We start from the raw sequence: 24,084 nt of genomic DNA on the forward strand, positions 1-24,084 counted from the left end.
ACCGTCTGTTTTCATGATTGAGAGATAGTATATGTAATGGTTTGCTAAGATAGTTTAGCTAGCTAGATTGGGATGGCAAGGTCTTTCAACCAAGGACTCCATAGAGAGCAATAGTAATGGCCTCTATGGGGAAATTAATGAGCTTTTGAGGGGTTTTGGATAAATGCTGAAAATGAGGTCTGTGGTAAACACAGGTTTAGGAGATTGTATACATTTTGTCCTATGAGGTAGTCTTCATCAGCTGATTGTTGTAAAATGTGAAGCATTTAAGTAATCAAAACATAATTCATAATGTTAACTAACTGATTCTCTCATAGGAAAAAAACGTATAAGATCACCTAAGCCTTTTTTAACATCAGACCTTATTTTACAGCATTTATCCCAAGACCCCATTATTTACCCATTCATTTCCCCCATAGGAATGGCTGAACGAACCAGAGGTAGAAAATGCTAACTAATTTCTGTTTTTTAGGACTACAAGCTGGCAAACTATACCACAGAGTTTATAAAAACCAGAGACACAAAGTTTTGAGACTTTTGGGAACGCTTGTGAAGCAGACTCGGCAGATCAGATTGGGGTTGGCAAGGCAATGTAAAAAAATAAAATAAAAATGTGTCCTAGTTAATTTTCTTGACATCCAAATGCAAAACCTAGATTTGAGCCAATGTCCTAAGTAACTGAATCTGTCATTACTACAACCTTGTGAAAGTGACAAACTGACATGTTTTGGGTCACTCCGGGATGCTAGCCTTCTAGGCAGAGTTCCTCTGTCCAGTGTCTGTTCTTTTGCCCATCTTAATCTTTTATTTTTATTGGCCAGTCTGAGATATTGCTATTTCTTTGCAACTCTGCCTTGAAGGCCAGCATCCCAGAGTCGCATCTTCACTGTTGACGTTGAGACTGGTGTTTTGCGGGTACTATTTAATGAAGCTGCCAATTGAGGACTTGAGAGGTGTCTTTCTCAAACTAGGCATTCTAATGTACTTGTCCTGCTTGCTCAGTTGTGCACCGGGGCCTCCCCCTCCTTTCTATTCTGATTAGAGCCAGTTTGTGCTGTTCTGTGAAGGGAATAGGACACAGCATTGTATGAGATCTTCAGTTTCTTGGCAATTCCTCGCATGGATTAGCCTTAATTTCTCAGAACAAGAATAGACTGAGTTTCAGAAGAATGTGCTTTGTTTCTGGCTATTTTGAGCCTGTAATCGAACCCACAAATGCTGACGCTCCAGATACTCAACTAGTCTAAAGAAGGACAGTTTTATTGCCTCTTTAATCAGAACAACAGTTTTCAGCTGTGCTAACATAATTGCAATAGGGTTTTCCAATGATCAATTAGCCTTTTAAAATTATAAACATAGATTAGCTAACACAACGTGCCATTGGAACACAGGAGTGATAGTTGCTGATAATGGGCCTCTGTACGCCTATGTGGATATTCCATAAAAAATCTGTAATTTCCAGCTACAATAGTAATTTACAAAATTAACAATGTGAATATTGTATGTCTGATCAATTTGATGTTATTTTAATGGACAAAAAATGTGCTTTTCTTTCAAAAACAAGGACATTTCTAAGTGACCCCAAACCTTTGAACGAACGGTAGTGTATATATATATTTTTTTTTTTCACATTTTCAAACAGTCCATTTATATTTTCAAAATGGGCTATACATTTGGGTTAGGTTTTTTTCTTGCCTGAGTAGCCTCGTTTCACCGCCAAAAATAAAATTGAACCATCTAGTGTTCAACAAAATAACAACACAATGTCAAATACAGGTAGCCTAGTCAAATAATTAACATCCAATCACATTAACCGTTTCTCTCTCACGGGAATTCCACTAACCAAACGTAGCTGCTGCTCATGTTGGTATCTGTACTGTTGGTATACTGCAGCATCCACCGAGGGGCGCTTGCTGCCAAAGGAATACCTGACAGCTTGAAAGATGTTTTGGACACTACAGTGAAAATTGTTAACTTTTGAAGAAAATTACAATTTTATTAGTCATGTGCCGAATACAACCTTACAGTGAAATTCTTACTTATAGGACTATTTCCCTCTATACCATTTGTATTTCATTAACCTTTGACTATTGGATGTTCTTATAGTCACTTTAGTATTGCTAGTGTAACAGTATAGCTTCCGTCCCTCTCCTCGCTCCTCCCTGGGCTCGAACCAGCAACACAACGACAATTAGCACGCACTAACTAGCCAGCCATTTCACTTCGGTTACACCAGCCTCATCTCGGAGATGATAGGCTTGAAGTCATAAACAGCGCAATGCTTGACGCACAACGAAGAGCTGCTGGCAAAATGCATGAAAGTGCTGTTTGAATTAATGTTTACGCGCCTGCTTCTGCCTACCACCGCTCAGTCAGATACTTAGATACTTGTATGCTCAGTCAGATTATATGCAACGCAGGACATGCTAGATAATATCTAGTAATATCATCAACCATGTGTAGTTAATTAGTGATTATGATTGATTGTTTTTTATAAGATAAGTTTAATGCTAGCTAGCAACTTACCTTGGCTTACTGCATTCGCGTAACAAGCAGTCTACTTGTGGAGTGCAACGAGAAAGAGGCAGGTCGTTATTGCATTGGACTAGTTACGGTTGCAAGACCCCTGAGCTGACAAGGTGAAAATCTGTCGTTCTGCCCCTGAACAAGGCAGTTAACCCACTGTTCCTAGGCCGTCATTGAAAATAAGAATGTGTTCTTAACTGACTTGCCTAGTTAAATAAAGATTAAATAAAGGTGTAAAAAAAAAAAAACGGCGCCCAAAAATACAGATTTCCGATTGTTATGAAAACTTGAAATCAGCCCTAATTAATCGGTCGACCTCTAGTACGTATGGTCGCTGTGGGGACGACGTCATCGATGCACTTATTGATGAATCCAATGACTGATGTGGTATACTCCTCAATGCCATCGGAGGAATCCCGGAACATATTCCAGTCTGTGCTATCAAAACAGTCCTGTAGCTTAGCATCTGCTTCATCTGACCACTTTTTTATTGATCTAGTGACTGGCGCTTCCTGCTTTCATTTTTGCTTGTAAACAGGAATTGGGAGGATGGAATTATGATCAGATTTGCCAAATGGAGGGCAAGGGAGAGCTTTGTATGCGTCTCTGTGTGGAGTTAAGGTGGTCTAGAATTTTTTTCCCCCTCTGGTTGTACATTGAGACTTCCTTAGATATCGTGAACCAGCTGTTATTTACAGTAATACATAGTCCGCCGCCCCTTGTCTTACCAGACGCCCCTGTTCTATCCTGCTAGTACAGCGTATAACCAGCCAGCTGTATGTTGATATTGTCGTCGTTCAGCCACGACTCGGTGAAGCATAAGATATTGTCATTTTGAATGTCCCGTTGTTAGTTTAATTTTCTGCGTAGGTCACCGATTTTATTCTCCAAAGATTGCATGTTTGATAACAGAATGGAAGGAAGTGGGGGTTTATTCGATCGCCTATGAATTCTCAGTAGGCAGACCACCCTCTGGTCCCTTTTTCTCCACCCCCTCTTCACGCAAATCACAGGGATCTGGACCTTTTCCCGAGAAAGCAGTATGTAATTCGCGTCGGGCTCGTCAGACTCATTAAAGGAAAAAAAGGATTCTGCCAGTCTGGTTAGTAATCGCAGTCCTGATTAGAGGTCGACCGATTAATCGGAATGGCCGATTAATTACGGCCGATTTCAAGTTTTCATAACAATCGTAAATCGGTATTTTTGGCCGCCGATTTGCCTATTTATTTATTATTTTATTTTGTATACATTTATTTAACCAGACAAGTCAGTTAAGAACACATTCTTATTTTCAATGACGGCCTAGCAACGGTGGGGTAACTGCCTCGTTCAGGGGCAGAACGACAGATTTTCACCATGTCAGCTCGGGGGATCCAAACTTGCAACCTTACAGTTAACTAGTCCAACATAATAACGACCTGCCTCTCTCTCGTTGCACTCCACAAGGAGACTGCCTGTTACGCGAATGCAGTAAGCCAAGGTAAGTTGCTAGCTAGCATTAAACTTATCTTATAAAAAACAATCAATCATAATCACTAGTTAACTACACATGGTTGATGATATTACTAGATATTATCTAGCGTGTCCTGCATTGCATATAATCTGACTGAGCATACAAGTATCTGACTGAGCGGTGGTAGGCAGAAGCAGGTGCGTAAACATTCATTCAAACAGCACTTTTGTGCGTTTTGCCAGCAGCTCTTCATTGTGCGTCAAGCATTGCGCTGTTTATGACTTCAAGCCTATCAACTCCCGAGATGAGGCTGGTGTAACCGAAGTGAAATGGCTAGCTAGTTACTGTGTGCTAATAGCGTTTCAAACGTCACTCGCTCTGAGCCTTCTAGTAGTTGTTCCCCTTGCTCTGCATGGGTAACGCTGTTTCGATGGTGGCTGTTGTCGTTGTGTTGCTGGTTCGAGCCCAGGGAGGAGCGAGGAGAGGGACGGAAGCTATACTGTTACAATGGCAATACTAAAGTGCCTATAAGAACATCTAATAGTCAAAGGTTAATGAAATACAAATGGTATTGAGGGAAATAGTCCTATAATTCCTATAGTAACTACAACCTAAACCTTCTAACCTGGGAATATTGAAGACTCGTGTTAAAAGGAACCACCAGCTTTCATATGTTCTCATGTTCTGAGCAAGGAACTGAAACGTTAGCTTTCTTACATAGCACATATTGCACTTTTACTTTCTTCTCCAACACTTTGTTTTTGCATTATTTAAACCAAATTGAACAAGTTTCATTATTTACTTGAGGCTAAATTGATTCATTTAGTATTGTTGTAATTGTCATTATTACAAATACATTTTTAAAAATCTGCCGATTTAATTGTTATCTGCTTTTTTGGTCTTCCAATAATCGGTATCGGCGTTGAAAAATCATAACTGGTCGACCTCTAGTCCTGATGTCCAGAAGTTATTATCGGTCATAAGAGAAGGTAGAGGCAACATTGTGTACAAAATAAGTAACAAACAACGGAAATAAACGAACAATAAAACACAATCGGTTGGGGACACGTAAAACGTCAGCCTTCTCCGGCCCCTGAACTCGTGTATTTTCTGCACTATGCAATGATATGGGCAGCAACCATGTAACGCTTTTCCAACATACAGACTGGTTATCAAGGGGCAAAGTATTGACATGTTTTTTAAATTGAGAGGTGACCTTATAGTTTTCTTTGCTGATCATAATTTTCACTCGTCTGACCGCTTGCATGATGACGAATTTCTCACACGAATGGCCTATCTGGGTGATGTTTTTTCTCAAATGAATGATCTCAATCTATGATTACAGGGACTCTCTGCAACTATATTCAGTGTGCGGGACAAAATTAAGGCTATGATTAAGAAGTTGTCTGCATTAACAAGGACAACACACTGGTTGTTCCATCATTGTATAATTTCTTTGGTGTGCAAATGAACTCAAGCTTCCGGACAATGTCAAATGTGATATTGCGAAGCACCTGAGTGAGTTGGGTGCGCAATAACGCAGGTACTTTCCCGAAACAGATGACACAAACAACTGGATTCGTTATCCCTTTCATGCCATGCCTCCAGTCCACTTACAGATATCTGAACAAGAGAGCCTCATCAAAATTTCAACAGGCTGTTCTGTGAAAATTTAATTTAATCAGAAGCCACTGCCAGATTTCTTGATTGGGCTGCACTCTAGGGTATCCTGCCTTGGCAAATTGAGCTTTTAAGACACTGATACCCTTTGCAACCACATACCTATGTGAGAGTAGATTCTCGGCCCTCACTAGCATGAAAACTAAATCCAGGCACAGACTGTGTGTGGAAAATGAAACGACTGAGACTCTCCAATACAACCCAACTTTGCAGAGTTATGTGCATCCTTTCAAGCACACCCTTCTCATTAACCTGTGGTGAGTTTTTCACAATTTTCAATGAATAAATCAAGTTTTATATGTAAGATGGCTAAATAAAGAGCAAAATTATTGATTATTATTAATTGTGCCCTGGTCCTTTAAGATCTCTTTGTCATTTCCCACAAGCCGGGTTGTGGGATCCAGGAGGGCATTGAATGTTTCTGCTGTAACCGAGAAGTTTAATCCTGACATCTAGCCACTTAGCTAGCAAGTTAGCAAATCATATGCATAGCAGGAGCCCAGATATGGATATCATTTATTTGACACATCATAGATTTCTTCTTTTTAGTTATAAGCAGTGGCGTTGCACGTGCCCCCATGGAAAATCATACCGTTGGTATTTTGAAATACCCTGGTATACAGTATAAACGGTATATCGCCCAAGCCTACTTAGGCAGGACAATAACCCTCCTGCTTGTCTCTAGCTTACTTTCTAATAGACTTAACTTGGTTTCAATAAAAAATCTAGGTTCTAAAGGGCATTTCTGTATTTTGTTTTGGGATGCCTCTGCTGCACACTGCCTAAGAAAAAGTTTAGGTTTATGACACAGAATGCTACAAAATAATTGTTGAGATTCATTGCTATTGAGATGCCATTTGATGACCAATTTTTTGACAACCAATGAGAAAAGTTTATGCCTACAAATTGTTTTTTTGATTAGGGTAAGTATACCTATTAACCACACCAAAATCTATAAGTTTAGACATTTCTAACATATTGCCCTAATATTAGGCTCCCGAGTGGCGCAGCATCCCAGTGCTCGAGGCATCACTACAAACCCTGGTTCGATTAGAGGCTGTATCACAACCGGCCGTGATTGGGAGTCCAATAGGGCGGCGCACAATTGGCCCAGTGTCGTCCGGGTTAGGGTTTGGCCGGGGTAGGCCGTCATTGTAAATAAGAATTTGTTCTTAACTGACTTGCCTAGTTAAAAAATATATATAATAATCTTAAAAGTGAAATGTGAGTATAAATTAAAAGATGAATCTCTCATGTGAAGTTTTAGGACTCTACTTTTTAATAAGACATACAAATATTTGATGAGTCTGGACTGGGCTTAAAGGGTAACGAATGTACCCATTTTATTAAGCTCATGGGTGTTCCAAATAAGCCCACCTCTTAATTCATAACTTTTAATGTATTAAAATGTAACTTACAAACTGACATTTCTTATATAAAATTATATTAATATCACCTAAAATATAAACTGATTATTACTATTCTGCATGAAAGTGGCACTCATAACAGAGGGGTGTCCAATCGTATACACAGATATCAATGCGGACTTAGGCTTTTGTTCTTGTCAACCTGATTCAACTAATCATAGACTTCAATCAAGACATGATTAGTTGAAAAAAAAGGCTAACACACACACAACTTCAAATTAATTATCTGAAAGCTGATTCACATTTGCTGTATTGCTATTCTTGTTAATTAGTTCAATTTGTCTTCCTAAAACCTATCTGAAGACCGTTTCAAATCTCCCCCTCTACTGTTGTATTACAAAAGTACAGGGGGTGGAGCAAAAAGCAGAATCACCAGGATGAATGAAGGACAACATTATGACATTGCCCCCACCCAAAAGTGCACGAGTAGTCATCTTCTTGTCCCTCATTTGTTTGCATTTTTGTCCAAAACTATCCCTCAACCCTGATCTTATTATTTTCTGTCCACATCAACGACCAACTGTCCATTCCAAACGTATTGGAGAGAGTACAGAGGTTTTTAATTGTTCCTAATCGTTTCTAATCTTGGTAAAGGCACCATGGATCGATGCAACTTTTGCGTAACTATTTTGTTTGTTTTAATCAACTTAAATCTGAACAAAAAACATTATGCTCACGTTCACTGAATATTAGGGATATCAACACTATCCATATGTTTCAATGCAAATCGGACTTAATAGGAACATACTGGGCTTAGTTGGAACAGTGATTTAAGATGAAAAAGACAGAATAACAAAGTCTATTCAGAAAATATTTGGAAACCAATGGTTTGTGGTATAAATAGACACAGACTGCAATATTATGCAACGTTAGTATTGATCATATTGAAAAATATATGTTTATTACCATTTACATTCTGTATAGAGGGAGTGTTTTTTGTGCTACTATACCAATAAGCCCACCTGAGATAAATGTCAAATTGACAAAAATGGTGTCTGTGCATAACAATGCAAGGTTCATTTAACAGTTAAATAAGAAAAAATGCATTTAAGAATGTAAGCTGTAAATGCCTGAAATGTGTTATCTTGTTTTATAGTTCAAAGTTATGGTGTTACTGTGTGACTGACATGAAGGCACAACTGTTAGCATGAGAAAAAAAAAACATTTTCAATTGGCAAGAAATAGTAATAATATATCAGAACATTCATCTCTTAATTTTACCACAAGTATGGTCACATCAAATATCTGAATAATGAGTTTATCTGAGGGTTGCCTCACAAGTTGTATTGCAGCTTTCAAATTGGCCATTACTGGGAGGTTACACAACTGTCAATAACTACAATAATCGGATTGGTTTAGAATAAAAACCGTTAAAGAACAACCAGATGAATCTGGTTGAAACATTACTCAGCAGGAAATGTTTATTTTTTTCTTTGAATCCGAAAATGGAATTGTGCTTCATATGTACACTTTACTCTAGGCCTTTTTACACTATTTGAGGTATCTGTATCGATACTATTTTTCAACTCCTGTATGTTTATTCATTAACGTGTCTGAATATTATCTGCAGATGTTTTTTTTTAAATTTGACACCCCCCCCCCCTTTTTTTTACACGAGTTTATAAATAAATAATGCATGGTTGATACTGTGTCGAAGTTTTGTTTGTCTATTGTGTTGTATTGAAATTCTCACTCTTCCTATGCGGTTTTGCGTTTCTGGCAGGCTATACGCACTGTCAAAAGAGTGGAAAACTAAAACAGTGGTGATAGTTTGAAGAATGTTATGTTAAACTCGTTAGTGTAGATTCTCGGAGCTGCATCCACTCGTTCCTTTTCCTAGATTCGGCGCGTCATCAAAGCATCCTTCACGCGGAAGTCGATGTGGGGATTTTTTCTCTCCAAATTTTGACTTGCGCAGTAGATCCTAGGGTGTAGTCGGATATAGTTATTTTCCTTCTGAAGTTTCTCCATGGCGGTGGACACAAAGTACTGAGACCGTGGAAGTCTGCGTTAGAGCAAGGACAATACTTCTGGAAGGAACAAACGCATTTTTAAGGAGAAGCAATTGGAAGTTTTCCGTATGGTTTTACTTGTTTTATCAAGATTGTGGTAACTGGGTAGTTACCAATCAATTTAAAGTTCAAAGGTGTAATAGAGGGATTCGTGTAGTTGTAGCTTAAGTTTGAAACGGCTTTTAGAATAGCTGAGAATGGGTTGGTTTATTCAAGTTTTGTTTTCATTTACTTGTTTGGCTGTCTTCAGCCACAGTGCTATGGATGAATGCACTGACGATTCGAGTCGTCCTCAGCGATGCATGCCAGAGTTTGTCAACGCTGCTTTCAATGTCACTGTGGTAGCTACCAATACTTGTGGCTCTCCACCAGAAGAATACTGCGTACAAACCGGGGTTACGGGGGTCACCAAGTCGTGCCACATCTGCGATGCCAGGGATCGCAGACAACACCACAGTGCTGTGTACCTCACCGATTACAACAATCAACAGGACACCACCTGGTGGCAAAGTCAAACTATGTTAGCGGGCATCCAGTATCCACACTCAATCAATCTAACTCTTCATCTTGGTAAGTGTTGATTATATTATGTTTCAAGCGCATAAAACAGTCCAATATGTTTAGCTACCTTTACCGTAAGAGCACTATTCATCTCATCTGCAGACGGATTAGGGGGTGGCTTTTTAACTCGGAGCAAACATTGACCTCGAAATAACTGTTCATATAAACCACGAATAGAATGGAATACGTTTGGTTTCAATTTGAAAACAAATCCTAGTAGACAAGCCGAGATGTATGGCAATCACACACTGACTGCTTAATTCTTTGCGGCGGACAAGACAGCTCCTGGCGCCATCAGTAGATACAATTTGTATTTATTTTAACTTTATTTAACTAGGCATGTCAGTTAAGAACACATTCTTATTTTCAATGACGGCTTTGGGGACAGTGGGCTAACTGCCCTGTTCAGGGCAGAGCCACATTATTTTTTTTAACCTTGTCTGCTCATTGAATTCTATCTGTGTGTAAAATATATATTTGCGATTTCTTTGTGTATACAGTCATGAAACCGGTTATCATGCTCTTCATGCATTACATTTAACCAGAGGAATTGATTTCTCAGAGTTAGTCATTCTTTTACGTACTGGAATTTGCGCAAACTGCCGCACAGCTGAAAGTTCTAGACTCGAGCTATGAATATCAAATGCTCCTTCTGGGTCTTGTTAGCTTTGATTAATGAGTATTTTATTGATTTTATAGAGTAGGCCAGATGAAATGGACGATAATGTGAGACGACATTTTAAGTTAAACTGTGTGGGGGTCACATGTTGTGGAGGCCCATCTACAGGCCTATGTACTGAAATATAACTGTCCTTCCAATAATGATTGGAAGAGTGCTTTTTCTAGAGTTAATTTCAAATGATTAACTTTCCATTAAGTATTTGAGACTAGTTTCAGTATTCACCCAGCACTACTGTTTTAGTGCTCGACATTCCTGAGTGGTTTAGTCAGGTCTCCTTGTAGCTTCTTTGTATCCTAAGGTAACAAACTTTGATAAGCTGGTGGACTGTAGTCTGTACTGAAAAATTATATAAACGCAACAATTTAAAATATTTTACTGAGCTCCTATATGAACTATCAGTCAATTGAAATAAATACATTGGGCCCTAATCTGCAGATTTCATATGACTGGGAATACAGGTACCTTGAAAAAAAAAGTAGGAGTTTGGATCAGAAAGCCAGTCGGTATCGGCTGTGTCCATTTGCCTCATGCAGTATGACATCTCCTTCGCATAGAGTTGATCAGGCTGTTGATTGTGGCCTGTGGAATGTTGTCCCTCTTCTCTTCAATGGCTCTGCGAAGTTGCTGGATATTTTCAGGAACTGGCACACTCTGTTGTACACCTTGATCCAAAGTATCCCTAACATGCTCAATGGGTGACATGTCAGGTGAGTATGCAGGCCATGGAAGAAATGGGACATTTTCAGCTTCCAGGAATTGTATACAGATCTTTGCGACATGGGGTTGTGTATTATCATGCTGAAACATGAGGTGATGGTGGAGGATGAATGGCACGACAATGGGCCTCAGGATCTCATCAAGGTGTCTCTATGCATTCAAATTGCCATCGATAAAATACAATTGTGTTTTTTGTCTGTAGCTTATACCTGCCTATACCATAACCCCACTGCCCCCACGGGGAAATCTGTTCACAACGTTGACATTAGCAAACCGCTCGTCCACACAACGCCACACACGTGGTCTGCGGTTGTGAGGCCGGTTAGACATACGGCCAAATTCTCTAAAACGATGTTGGAGGCTGCTTATAGTAGAGAAATTAACGTCCAATTCTCTGGCAACAGCCCTGGTAGACATTCCTGCAGTCAGCATGCCAATTGCTACCTCCCTCATAACTTGAGACATTTAGTGGCCTTTTATTGCACCTAGGGCTGTGGCGGTCACGAAATTTCGTCAGCAGTGATTGTAAAGCAAATAACTGTCTATCTCACGGTAATTGACCGTTAATTAACATAAACATATTTAGCATCTCCTGGCTTCCACACACAGCCTACAATTGCGAATGGAGGCCGCTTTCCCCGGTGGCTTATTTTCATGCCTCCCAGGTAGCCTATACTCCTGTTGTTAATGTAACCAATGTGCTTACTATAGTAAATATAGTAGGCCTAGCCTATAGAAAGCTCATGGGTTCCTCCTCTTTTTATTAATGGCTATCACTCTGTTTTTTCCCGCAATTGCATATCTGATAGAAATGTTGTGCAACATCGGCTCTCACGAAGTGTTTGATTAGATTTTTGATTACATTTGCCTTGATGTTAGTGATTTAGAGGGACAATAGAATGCTAAGTACCAGGCAGTTAGAACGTTTGGTAGGCTACTAAATGACCAGCAGCAGCATCAGAGCTTGGAGAAGCCTAATTACCATGACTAAACAGTCATGGGGAATTTGACTGCCTTCATGACTCGTGACCGACTGTGCCGGTAATACGGTCACCGCTACAGCCCTAAGTGCACCAGTGTAATAATCATGCTATTTAATCAGCTTCTTGATATGCCACACCTGTGAAGGGGATTGATTCTCTCTTGGCAAAGGAGAAATGCTCACTAACAGGGATGTGAACAAATTTGTGCACAACATTTGAGAGAAATAAGCTTCTTTTTGTGTGTGTGTAAGGAAAATGTCTGGGTTCTTTTATTTCCGCTCATGAAACATGGGACCAACACTACATGTTCAGTCTACACATTCCGCCATAACGCGCTCAAAGCACAATACACTTCAGGATAAGCACACCATAGCCAGGGGTAGGAAACTAGATTCAGCTGCGGGAACATATCATTAGGTTAATTCCTGGTGTTTTTTTTTTTTTTTTTTGGGGGGGGTGGCCCCTGAAAAGTCACTCAGACTGGTTTCAGACTGCTGGCCGACTGTTGCCGACCGTTGCCGACCCCTGCCATATGCCATTGTTACTCGACTGTAATGTATAGTTTGGAGGACATATTCTGGTTTGGTGATAACCCACTTGATAATACAGTGTGGTTTCTGTCGGTTCAAAGTAACCGGTAGCCACATTGACTGGCCTGTGTGATTACAGTATCTAGGCTATTTGATGCGTAAAGAGGGAGATTAGATTGAGCTCTGTAAAATATAATTTCCTTTTGTAAAGTAGCACTCAAATTTTCAATTCCAATTGCCTCTTGGCATTACCTAAGCTCCTGGTGCAATGAGCCCTAACATTCAGGATTGCTGATGCTGTCTTGGTGATATTAGTGTGATTACTATAAATGGCATGAACACTACTGTGTTATCTGACATACAGGTAACTGCCAAAATAATGGAAACACTTGAGTAAATGAGGGATACAAAGTTGTTTAAAAGCAGGTGCTTCCACACAGGTGTGGTTCCTGAGTCAATTAAGCTATTAACATCCAATCATGCTTAGGGTCATGTATAAAATGCTGGGTGGGGCCATTATTTTGGCTACCATGGCTATGCCCCCATCCACAGGGCACGAGTGGTCACTGAATGGTTTGATGAGCATGAAAACGACATAAACCATATGCCATGGCCCCCTCAGTCACCAGATCTCAACCCAATTGAACACTTATGGGAGATTCTGGAGCTGTGCCTGAGACCGTGTTTTCCACCACCATCAACAAAACACCAAATGATGGAAGAGTTCCAGACTAGGCTTGAGTGAAATACAGATGGTATGTTTTTTAAAAATGTGTGTGTGTGCTATGCCACTGCTTTTAACTATAAGTTAAGTATAACTATAATAAAATGATATCAAACTCAGGGGTACAGCTAACTTGCTAGCTGAGTGGCTTGATTTCAAGATCACACTTCTTTGTTACAGCAGAGCCTGATTTAGATCACGCTTCTTGGTTACAGCAGAGCTTGATTTAGATCACGCTTTTTGGTTACAGCAGAGATATACAATCCAATTTGCTGGTTGCATAAATTGTTTTTTATTTTTAAGTAGAGCCACTGTGCACTTCCGGTAATACCGTATACCCTGGTATGGTACAGAAAATGTATGACGGTATGAAAATCTGCAAACAGCCCAACCCTATATATCCAGACACTTGTAGATTCTATGCCACAGTGCATTAAAGCTGTTCTGGCTCGGGGTGGCCCAATGCCCTATTTAAGAAACTGTTTATTTTATTTTGTCAGTCACCAGTACTTTTCAAGCTTATTGAGTTGTTAATATTATTAAATGTTAACAGTATGTCCAAGGGGGAAAAGTTAACCATTTCTGTACAGTCATAAAGGCCTTCTAATAGATTACAAAGTCTCACAACAAGAGCACACAAGGCTGGCACCCTTGGCATGAATTGGCCTCTGTTCGTTTCCCATTATCACTAAATGCATAAGTTCACTGATTGTTCACATTGTGTGAATCACTGTGGGGAGGTGACTAAGGGAGTGGGAAAGGATGTGCTTGAGCACCTATTCTGCTTCTCAGAAACTAAAAGCCACAATGGTGGAGGTGGTTGACCTGTCTTCTTTTTAAGGCAGGCAGCCCTCTTTACATTCTGTTTGCCAATCTTTGTTTGACGGAAACATCGACTTCACTCGAAGTATGTTTGTTGCTAGTTGGCTTGTTGAGGTCAAATAAAATATTTTAATTTGAAATCTTGCTGTTTGTGCGGCTATGCATTTGATTTTATTCTTTAGAGAATGATTGGCCTAGATGCAGGGCTCGACATTAGCTCTTGTCCGTGACAATAAAATAAAGTCAGACAAGAAGAATATAGATTTAAGTTGTCACAATGGACAAGTTAAAAAAATATATTTAAAAAATCTCACAATGGACAAGTTAAAAAAAAAATCTCACATCACAATATCAAACAATTACTCCAATCAGAATTGGATAAGAGAGGCCAACATATTCCAATTTAATTTTCACTTAAATATAAAAGCCTACTTGTCAAAGTGTAGGTGATATGCATATTGGCTACAGCCTCGTTTCCAAACCGATGCTGACATGAGGCGCCAGAAAATGTAGCCAAACTTTTAATAACGTAAATATATGCTAAACGCCAGTCATGTTTGATAGCTATAATAAAGGATAATTAACGGCTATAGGCTTGATTCTGTCAACATACTCTAGGCACGGTTTGTTCAGATCAAATGGTCACAAGACCGGAGAGTGAAGGACCGTGCCTGTTGCACACAGCACATCACCCACCTTGAATCTGAGTGGAGGTGGTTAAGCATTTTGAAACTGTTTAACAATTAAGTTAGCTTTAACTTTCTTCTGGAAAATGTGAAGTCCAAGATGGAAAAAGGGGGTGTTGTTGGGGCTGTGTTTCTGGACCTAAGGAAGGCTTTTGATACTGTTAACCATAAGATTCTCATCACAAAATTGTCCAAGTTCAACTTTTCCCCCGATGCCTTGAGATGGATGAAATCATACCCTGAAGGCAGAACTCAGTGTGCCAGAGTGAGCAATGAGCTGTCGCCCACTCTTAGCTATGATGTGGGTGTGCCCCAAGGGTCAATACTGGGGCCCCTCCTGTTCAGCCTGTACATTAATGATCTGCCTTCTGTCTATACTGGGTCTGAAGTTCAAATGTATGCAGATGATACAGTGATATATGTGCATGCAAAGAGCAAACAACAAGCTGCACAAGAACTCACTACTGTAATGGTCCAGGTTACAAAGTGGCTCAGTGACTCGTGTTTGCATCTCAATGTGAAAAACAACTGTCTGCATGTTTTTCACAAAGAGGGCAACACTGCCATCAGACACACATAACTGCACCACTTATCACACATTCACAGAAGACATGGCTAAAGGTCAATCAGATTTGTGAACATAATCCCTAGCTGTGTATTGCTGCTTTCCATGTCTGTAGTTTGTGAGGTGTGGAAACACTTTGTTGCTTTTATGCATTTTGTCTTGTTGGTTTTTGTTCTATGTTGCTCTGTCTGTATGCTACATCTTGCTTGTCCTATGTTGCTCTGTGTGTGCTCACTGCTCAATGATTGTCGATATTGTAATTGTTTTTAATAACCTGCCCAGGGACTGCGGTTGAAAATTAGCCGGCTGGCTAAAACCGGCACACTTTACTGAAACGTTGATTAATGTGCACTGTCCCTGTAAAAAAATACAAATGAAGTCCAACTCAATTGTTAACCTGGCTGTTTTATGTCATTTTATTAAGCATGTCTTACCTTGTTTCAAAGTAGTCTTGTCAAAATACAAACGACCACAAAAATGTTGAGAGAATTATTTAAATGCTTAATATGCCATTTGAAACCAGCATATTTCTCCAGTTCTATTGGTTTTCAAATCAACTTTATTTTATTGTCCAGCAGTAAAATGTGTAATCCTATTTGTATTAGTAACCCATGCTAGTTGATACATCTTTAGATCTCGATCCCTCTTGATTTCTAACAGATATTTTCATATCATCACATGAAACCGTTTGCGCTTTTGAGAATGGTGTTTTCCTGCTAATTGCATTTTGGAACATTGGGGCCTACAGCCATGTGCGCATTGTTAGCTTATAATATGAAGAAATAAAACTTTGTCAACATTTTAAACTAAACAGACTGATCTGTTGCATCAGCCTCATTGCTTTTTACATTTTCTAATGTGCAGTGGTTGTATGAATTTTGGATCTGTCGTCCCAGAACTGTCCCAGAGTCTGTTTTGAACCGTAGACACATTTTTAATCGGCCCAGGGATGACAGGACGCCCTTTAGATCGAGCCCTGGTTGTAATTGTAATATTGCAATATTTTATAGGCTACCAAAGGTGGCTAGTCATCCACCAGGAGAGCCTTAAATTGTATTTGTATTTTGAGGCAGGCTTGAATAGGCGAAGAAGCCAATAGGCAGAGTAGCCTACATGTTTGTTTTGATTCTCTGGGGAAGAAAAAAAAAAAAGATGGTAATGCATTTTATTTTGGAAAGTGATTCCATGCACCGTACAATGATGTACAAATAGTGTGAGACCTTTTTTGGGGAGGGACAAGTGACTTGTGTGTTAATGATAAGTCACTTAAAATAAAAGTACTGGTTAAATTACCATATTTATTTTGAGATTTAAGCTTTTGTTTGTATATATTCAAGGCTTGGATGACTTTCATCTCAGTATGCCCTTGAAGGGCTGGTTTGGGCAGGAAGAAGGCATGTCCCGACTTGACAACACAGCAGACATTTAACGAGAGGTTGAAGATGTTTCCTGTGTTTCTAATACAGTATCCTCCACTCTTGAATCCCTAGGCCTCAAATACATGACGATGCCTTACAAAATAATGTTTGAATTGTAAGTTCAGGAAAGTTCATCCCCAGGCAAATTCTGTTCCCCAGTTTAGCCCACACTCAGTGCTGAAGAGAAATGAATATTCATGATGTGCCTATCTCTGAGGGGAATTCTCTTCACCTATGCCCTGAAATGTCAGTCTCTATGAAGAATGTGAACAATGAGGGAGACATCCCCTAGAGGTTTCTGTTTCAAATGTACTTTTAAAGGCATTTGTTGAGATCCTTAAAGGAGAAGGGAAGCTTTTTACTAAATGGTGTGGATTCTCCCTACTTAGGCTATTTAACACTGCACAAATGGTTGCCAAGGTTGGTTACAATTTGTATTCCAAGAGGCAGCAACATGATTTAGTGAAGTAAATCTAATGAAGCAAACTGTTAAACCATTGTTAAATCTTTTACTCCTATGAACGTGCAGGGAACACCTGCAGGATATGAACAGTTCTGCCTATTATCCAGATAACAATCGTAAAATAATTTATTAACCCAAGTTGGTGACTTTGATATGACTGAGGCATGTCCACTCAAAAAAACATGTAATTCCTATGTATACTTCAGAGTTAAATTAATGCTACTCACTTATAATATTGTTTTCAATGTACCACTGGCCAAATCTTCTGCTACTGAAGTTGTGCTTGAACTCTTTTGTATGTTCTATCCTCTGTAGGCCTACATCGGAAACCATTCACTATCAGGATGTGAAACACTTCACCATAACTTAACCCTTTGTGATCTTGGAGGTGGTTAATGGCCAGACTAGCTTTGGCCAGCACACAGAAGTAGTTTCTCTATCCCAGAGATGGTGCGCAGCAGTGTGGGAAAGCCTTTGGGAAAGTCTTTCTCTGGCCCCTGAGGTTCCCAAGTCATAATTTTCCTTGTAGGCTTTCCCAAACACAATAAAAGACAGTCATTTTTTTAAAACTGGCCAGCTGTTGCAAATTATACCAATCTTAAAGTGGCGGGGGACGGGGCGATGAGCCATCATCCTATTGTTTTGCTGGTGAATGAATTATCTCAGCGTGGGAACCTTGTATTTCTAACACCCTAGGTTTTTCTGATGGTCACACAGATATCTGAATAAAAATTAAGTTGGAAAGGCTAAGATACATTTAACAAAGGACACAAATGATGAAATAACAAAGTAAAAATAAGCTCCGAAACCAAATGATCTGAAGTCACAATGAGAGCTCAAAGAGGCACTCGTTCGTTTATAAGCTATGCTGTAATGGTTTCCTGTAGGGTTTATGAACTACATTCGGGTAGAATGTGTAGCCTGGCAGTGTCAATTATGCGTGTGCTTTGAATTTATGGCGACTTTGTGACGTAAATAAGCTAGGCTAAAGGCTTCCATGCGACAACTTGTTTGGATAATGTGCAATTTTTTTGCTAAGGTGATGCTGCGCAGGTGTATATAGTGGAATTGCATTAGTGCCGACATTGGGAATTTGTTTTGTAATTTCCCGGGTCTTGTCATTGCATTTTCTGGGGAAATTTGAAGTTTTCCCAGATACCCATGTTAATCCCTACTGTTGTCATGTTCTCTTTATATATCTTTTTTAAGTAGAACAACAAACTGGTGCCCTGGCACCTGCTACCATACCCCGTTCAAAGGCACTTAAATATTTTGTCTTGCCCATTCACCCTCTGAATGGCACACATTCACAATCCATGTCTCAAGGCTTAAAAATCATTATTTAACCTTTCTCCTTCCCTTTATCTGCACTGAAGTGGATTTAACAAGTGACATAAGGGATCATAGCTTTAACCTGGATTCACCTGGTCAGTCTGTCATGGAAAGAGCAGGTGTTCCTAATGTTTTGTACACTCAGTGTACGTAAAGGATGGTCAACCATCCTCCAGGAGAGCTAATGGTTGTGCAGCTTTTATTCCTTTACACCTCTAACAAACCACATTTTAGAAATTAGCTTGTAATCCAGACCTATATTGTGTTTTGAGCAGAGCTTGATCAAAAGCCTGCACCCCTAGTAGCTCTCCAGACTGAGGGTTGACCTCATGTGTTTTACACAGTTGCCTAAGCCCAAGCAAGAAGGCGCCGACAGAGATGATCTCCTCGCTTCACGTCCTTAGGGAACTATGCAGTAATTTTTTCTTTATGTATTATTTCTTACATTGTTAGCCCAGAAGATCTTAAGTGTTATTACGTACAGCTGGGAAGAACTATATGGCTATAAGAGGGATGTCAACTTCCCTACATTATGACCAGGAATACGACTTTCCCGAGGCAGACCTCCACCCTGGACATTGGTTCTAATCCCAGAGGCCGACCCAAAACAGCGTCATCGCTGCAGGTGGAGCGGCGTCCTGGTCAGACTAAGAAGGCGAGCACACCATCCACTGCTTCCGAGCATATTACTCACCAATGTCCAGTCTCTAGACAACAAGGTGGATGAAATTAAGGCATGAGTTGCCTTCCAGAGAGACATCAGAGATTGTAACATCCTCCATTTCACGGAAACATGGCTCACTCGGGATATGTTGTCAGTCGGTACAGCCACCGGGTTTCTATATCCGTCGTGCCGACAGAAACAAACATCGCTCTGGTAAGAAGAAGGGCGGGGGTGTATGCCTTATGATTAAAGAGTCATGGTGTGATCATAACAACATACAGGAATTCAAGTCTTTTTGTTCACCTGACCTAGAATTCCTTACAATCAAATGCCGATATCATTATCTTCCAAGAGAATTTTCTTTAGATTATAGTCACAGCCGTGTATATTCCCCCCAAGCAGATACCTTGACAGCCCTGAAAGAACTTCACTGTACTCTATGTAAACAGTAAACCATAAAACCTGAGGCTGCATTTATTGTAGCTGGGCATTTTAACAAAGCTAGTTTGAGAACAAAGTTACATAAATTCTACCAGCACATTGATTGTTGTACCCGCTCGAGCAAAACATTAGACCACTGCTACTCTAACTTCTGCGATGCATTCAAGGCCCTCCCTCCCTTCGGCAAATCTGACCATGACTCCATCTTGTTTCTCCCCTCCCTATAGGCAGAAACTAAAACGTGCTTAGGTCTATCCAACGCTGGTCGAACCAATCGGATTCCACACTTCAAGGTTGCTTCGATCACGTGGACTGGGATGTGTTCCGGGTAGCCTCAGACAATAACATCGACATATGCTGACTCTGCGAGTGAGTTTATTAGGAAGTGCATTGTACCCACTGTGACTTTTAAAACCTTCCCTAACCAGAAACCGTGGATTGATGGCAGCATTCACGTACAACTGAAATCATGAACCACGGCATTTAATCATGGCAAGATGACCGAAAACAGTGTAGCTATTCCCCCCGCAAAGCAATCAAACAAGCAGAGCGTCAGTATGGAGACTAAGAGTCGCAAATCAAAGGCTCAAGAACGAGATGTATGTGGCAGGGTCTACAGATAAACACAGATTAAAAAACCAGCCCCGTCGCGGACATCAACATCTCGCTCCCAAACAAATTAAACAACTTCCTTGCGTGATTTGAGGACAATACGGTGGTGCCGATATGGCCCGCTACCAAAGACTGTGGGCTCTCCTACAACGTGGCCATCATGAGTAAAATATTTAAACATGTTAACCCTCGCAAGGCTGCAAGCCTAGGCGGCATCCCTATCCCTAGAGAAAGTGGAAAGTTTTCTGAAATGGTCCACCCACACAGACAGCGTGGTGAAAGCGCAACAGCTCAGGAAATCTGTTTTGTCACCTTAAAACCCTCCCAAACTTCTACAGATGCTCAATCGAGAGCATCCTGTCGGGCTGTATCACCGCCTGGTATGGCAACTGCTCTGCCCACAACCGCAAGGTTCTCCCGAGGATAGTGGGGTCTGCCCAACTCATCACTGGGGGCAAACTACCTGCCCTCCAGAACACATACAGCACCCAATGTTAAAGGAAGTCCAAAAAGAACATCAAGGACAATTTTTTAAAAATGTTTTATTTAACCTTTATTTAACCAGGTAGGCTAGTTGAGAACAAGTTCTCATTTGCAACTGCGACCTGGCCAAGATAAAGCATAGCAGTGTGAACAGACAACACAGAGTTACACATGGGGGAAAACAATTAACCACCCGAGCCACTGCCTGTTCACCCTGCTATCATCCAGAAGGCGAGGTCAGTACAGGTGTGTCAAAGCTGGGACAGAGAGACTGAAAAACAGATTTTTATCTCAAGGCCATCAGACTGCCATCACTAACATAGAGGCTGCTGCCAACATACAGACTCAAATCACTGGCCACTTAAATAAATGTATTTTATGATATCACAAGTCACTTTAAATAATTTCACTTTAAATAATGTTTACATATCCTACATTACTTGTGTATATACTGTATTCTATACCATCTGTTGCATCTTTCCTATGCTGCACAGGCCATTGCGCATCCATATATTTATATGTACGTATTCTTATTCCATTCTCTTAAATTGTGTGTGTGTGTGTGTGTGTGTGTGTGTGTGTGTGTTTAAGGTAGTAATTTTGAATTTGTTAGTGCAGTAATCTGTCGGACCTAGAAGCACAGCATTTCACTACTCGCATTAATATCTGCTAACCATGTGTATGTGACCAATATAATTTGATTGTTTTATACAGTTGCCCCCTACTTTGTTGTATTAGGTGCCTTGCACAAAGACAGGAGATGGTACATGGGATCAAAGAGCCGCCTCCCAGTGTCTAACGCATTACACATACTTTTTTTACGCAGTTGAAGTCTGAAGTTTACATACACTTAGGTTGGAGTCATTAAAACTAGTTTTTTTAACCACTCCACAAATTTCTGGTTAACAAACTATAGTTTTGGCAAGTCGGTGAGGACATCTACTTTGCATGACACAAGTAATGTTTGTAACAATTGTTTACAGACAGATTATTTCACTTGTAATTCACTACCTCAATTCCAGTGGGTCAGAAGTTTACAAACACTGAGTTGACTGTGCCTTTTAAACAGCTTGGAAAATTCCAGAAAAGTATGTCATGGCTTTAGAAGCGTCTGTTAGGCTAATTGACATAATTTGAGTCAATTGGAGGTGTACCTGTTGATGTATTTCAAAGCCTACCTTCAAACTCAGTGCCTCTTTGCTTGACATTATGGGAAAATGAAAAGAAATCAGCTAAGACTTCAGAAAAAAAATTGTAGACCACAAGTCTGGTTCAACCTTGGGAGCAATTTCCAAGTGCCTCAAGGTACCACGTTCATCTGTACAAACAATAGTACGCAAGTATAAACACCATGGGACCACGCAGCCGTCTTACCGCTCAGGAAGGAGACGCGTTCTGTCTCCTAGAGATGAATGTACTTTGGTGCAAAAAGTGCAAATCAATCCCAGAACAACAGCAAAGGACCATGTGAAGATGCTGGAGGAAACGGGTACAAAAGTATCTATATCCACAGTAAAATTAGTTCTATATCAACATAACCTGAAAGGCCACTCAGCAAGGAAGAAGCCCTTGCTCCAAAACCGCCATTAAAAAAAAGCCAGACTACAGTTTGCAACTGCATATGGGGACAAAGATCGTACTTTTGGGGGAAATGTCCTCTGGTCTGATGAAACAAAATAGAACTGTTTGGCCATAATGACCATTGTTATGTTTTGGGGGAGGCTTGCAAGTCGAAGAACTCCATCCCAACCGTGAAGCATGGGGGTGGCAGCATCATGTGGGAGTGCTGCAGGAGGGACTGGTGCACTTCACAAAATAGATGGCATCATTGGGAATAAAAATTATGTGGATATATTGAAGCAACATCTCAAGACATCAGTCAGGAAGTTCAAACTTGGTCGATAATGGGTTTTCCAAATGGACAATGACCATTTTACTTCCAAAGTTGTGGCAAAATGGCTTAAGGACAACAAAGCCAAGGTATTGGAGTGGCTGTCACAAAGCCCTGACCTCAATCATATAGAACATTTGTGGGCAGAACTGAAAAAGCGTGTGCGAGCAAGGAGGCCTTCAAACCTGACTCAGTTACACCAGCTCTGTCAGGAGGAATGGGCCAAAATTCACCCAACTTATTGTGGGAAGCTTGTGGAAGGCTACCCGAAACGTTTGACCCAAGTTATACAATTTAAAAGCAATGCTACCAAATACTAATTGAGTGTATGTAAACTTCTGACCCACTGGGAATGTGATGAAAGAAATAAAAGCTCAAATTAATCATTCATTTTACTATTATTCTGACATTTCACATTCTTAAGATAAAGTTGTAATCCTAACTGCCCCAAAACTGAATTTTTACTAGGATTAAGTCAGGAATTGTGCAACTGAGTTTAAAGCTTTTTGGCTAAGGTGTATGCAAGCTTCCCACTTCAACTGTACATACAGAGACACCGCCAATTGTTGGTCATAGAAAATTCATGAAATTTAGTCTGTCAAATTGTGTATTTAATCATAGGTGTTAGGTATTTAACGTGTGTAGTTTATATTTTGTGCATGTTAGACAGGACTAGGCTTAGGCTTTGTGGGCCTCTCGCAAAGCTGCCTAGATATATCCCAGAGTAGAGCAGCCTATTTGAAAATTTTATTTTTAATTTGAACAATTTTATTATGATATGGTTGTGCTGGATTTGTCCAGCTCACCAAAGAACACTTGGGTTTCCGCAGACATAAATTAAGCCAGAGGTATAATCAGATTCACTGCTGTGACTTCCCTTGTCTGCCTGGCCAAATATAATCTCTTCCTGTGGAACAAGGCCATTTCTTCACTTTGTTGTGACATTCCCTCCTTTTGGTTATTTTTTATTTAACCTTTACTTTACTTGGCAAGTCAGTTAAGAACAAATTCTTATTTACAATGATTGCCTACCCCGCCCGACGCTGGGCCAACTTCCGATCACGGCTGGATGTGGTACAGCCTGAATTCGAACCAGGGACTGTAGTGATGCCTCTTGCACTGAGATGCAGTGCCCTAGCCCCACTTGGGAACCCAAGAGGACCACTGGATTTCAGTGGCTGATCACTGATATGGTCTTAGATCCTACTTGTTAATTTCACACGGATTTCAGTCTTCGTAAATTGAAGTGTAGGCTATTTTCTGTCCATTTGGCAAAATATTGTGCTTTTGCTTTAACTGTACTATTATGTTGTTAGTGCAAGTAGTTGAAGTACTCCTGAATATTATTCATTTTTAGCTTAGATATTAGCCTATTTGATTCAAGTTGGATTCGCTTGCAATTGTATTTGAGT

The 24,084-nt window shown here is 40.2% G+C and overlaps 1 protein-coding gene across 1 annotated transcript in view; it reads left to right on the forward strand.

Moving 5' to 3' along the window:
* The first annotated feature begins 9,008 nt into the window (after window positions 1-9,008).
* Window positions 9,009-24,084, forward strand: part of LOC112226965 (laminin subunit gamma-1) — an 84,552-nt gene continuing 69,476 nt past the window's right edge. The window contains exon 1 of the mRNA XM_024391684.2: window positions 9,009-9,668. Within this exon, the coding sequence (XP_024247452.1) occupies window positions 9,296-9,668 (373 nt within the window). The 5' untranslated portion in view covers window positions 9,009-9,295. The remainder of the gene's footprint in view (window positions 9,669-24,084) is intronic.

The sequence above is a fragment of the Oncorhynchus tshawytscha genome, linkage group LG28 (assembly GCF_018296145.1).
Source record: "Oncorhynchus tshawytscha isolate Ot180627B linkage group LG28, Otsh_v2.0, whole genome shotgun sequence".
NCBI classification, from domain to species: Eukaryota; Metazoa; Chordata; class Actinopteri; order Salmoniformes; family Salmonidae; genus Oncorhynchus; species Oncorhynchus tshawytscha.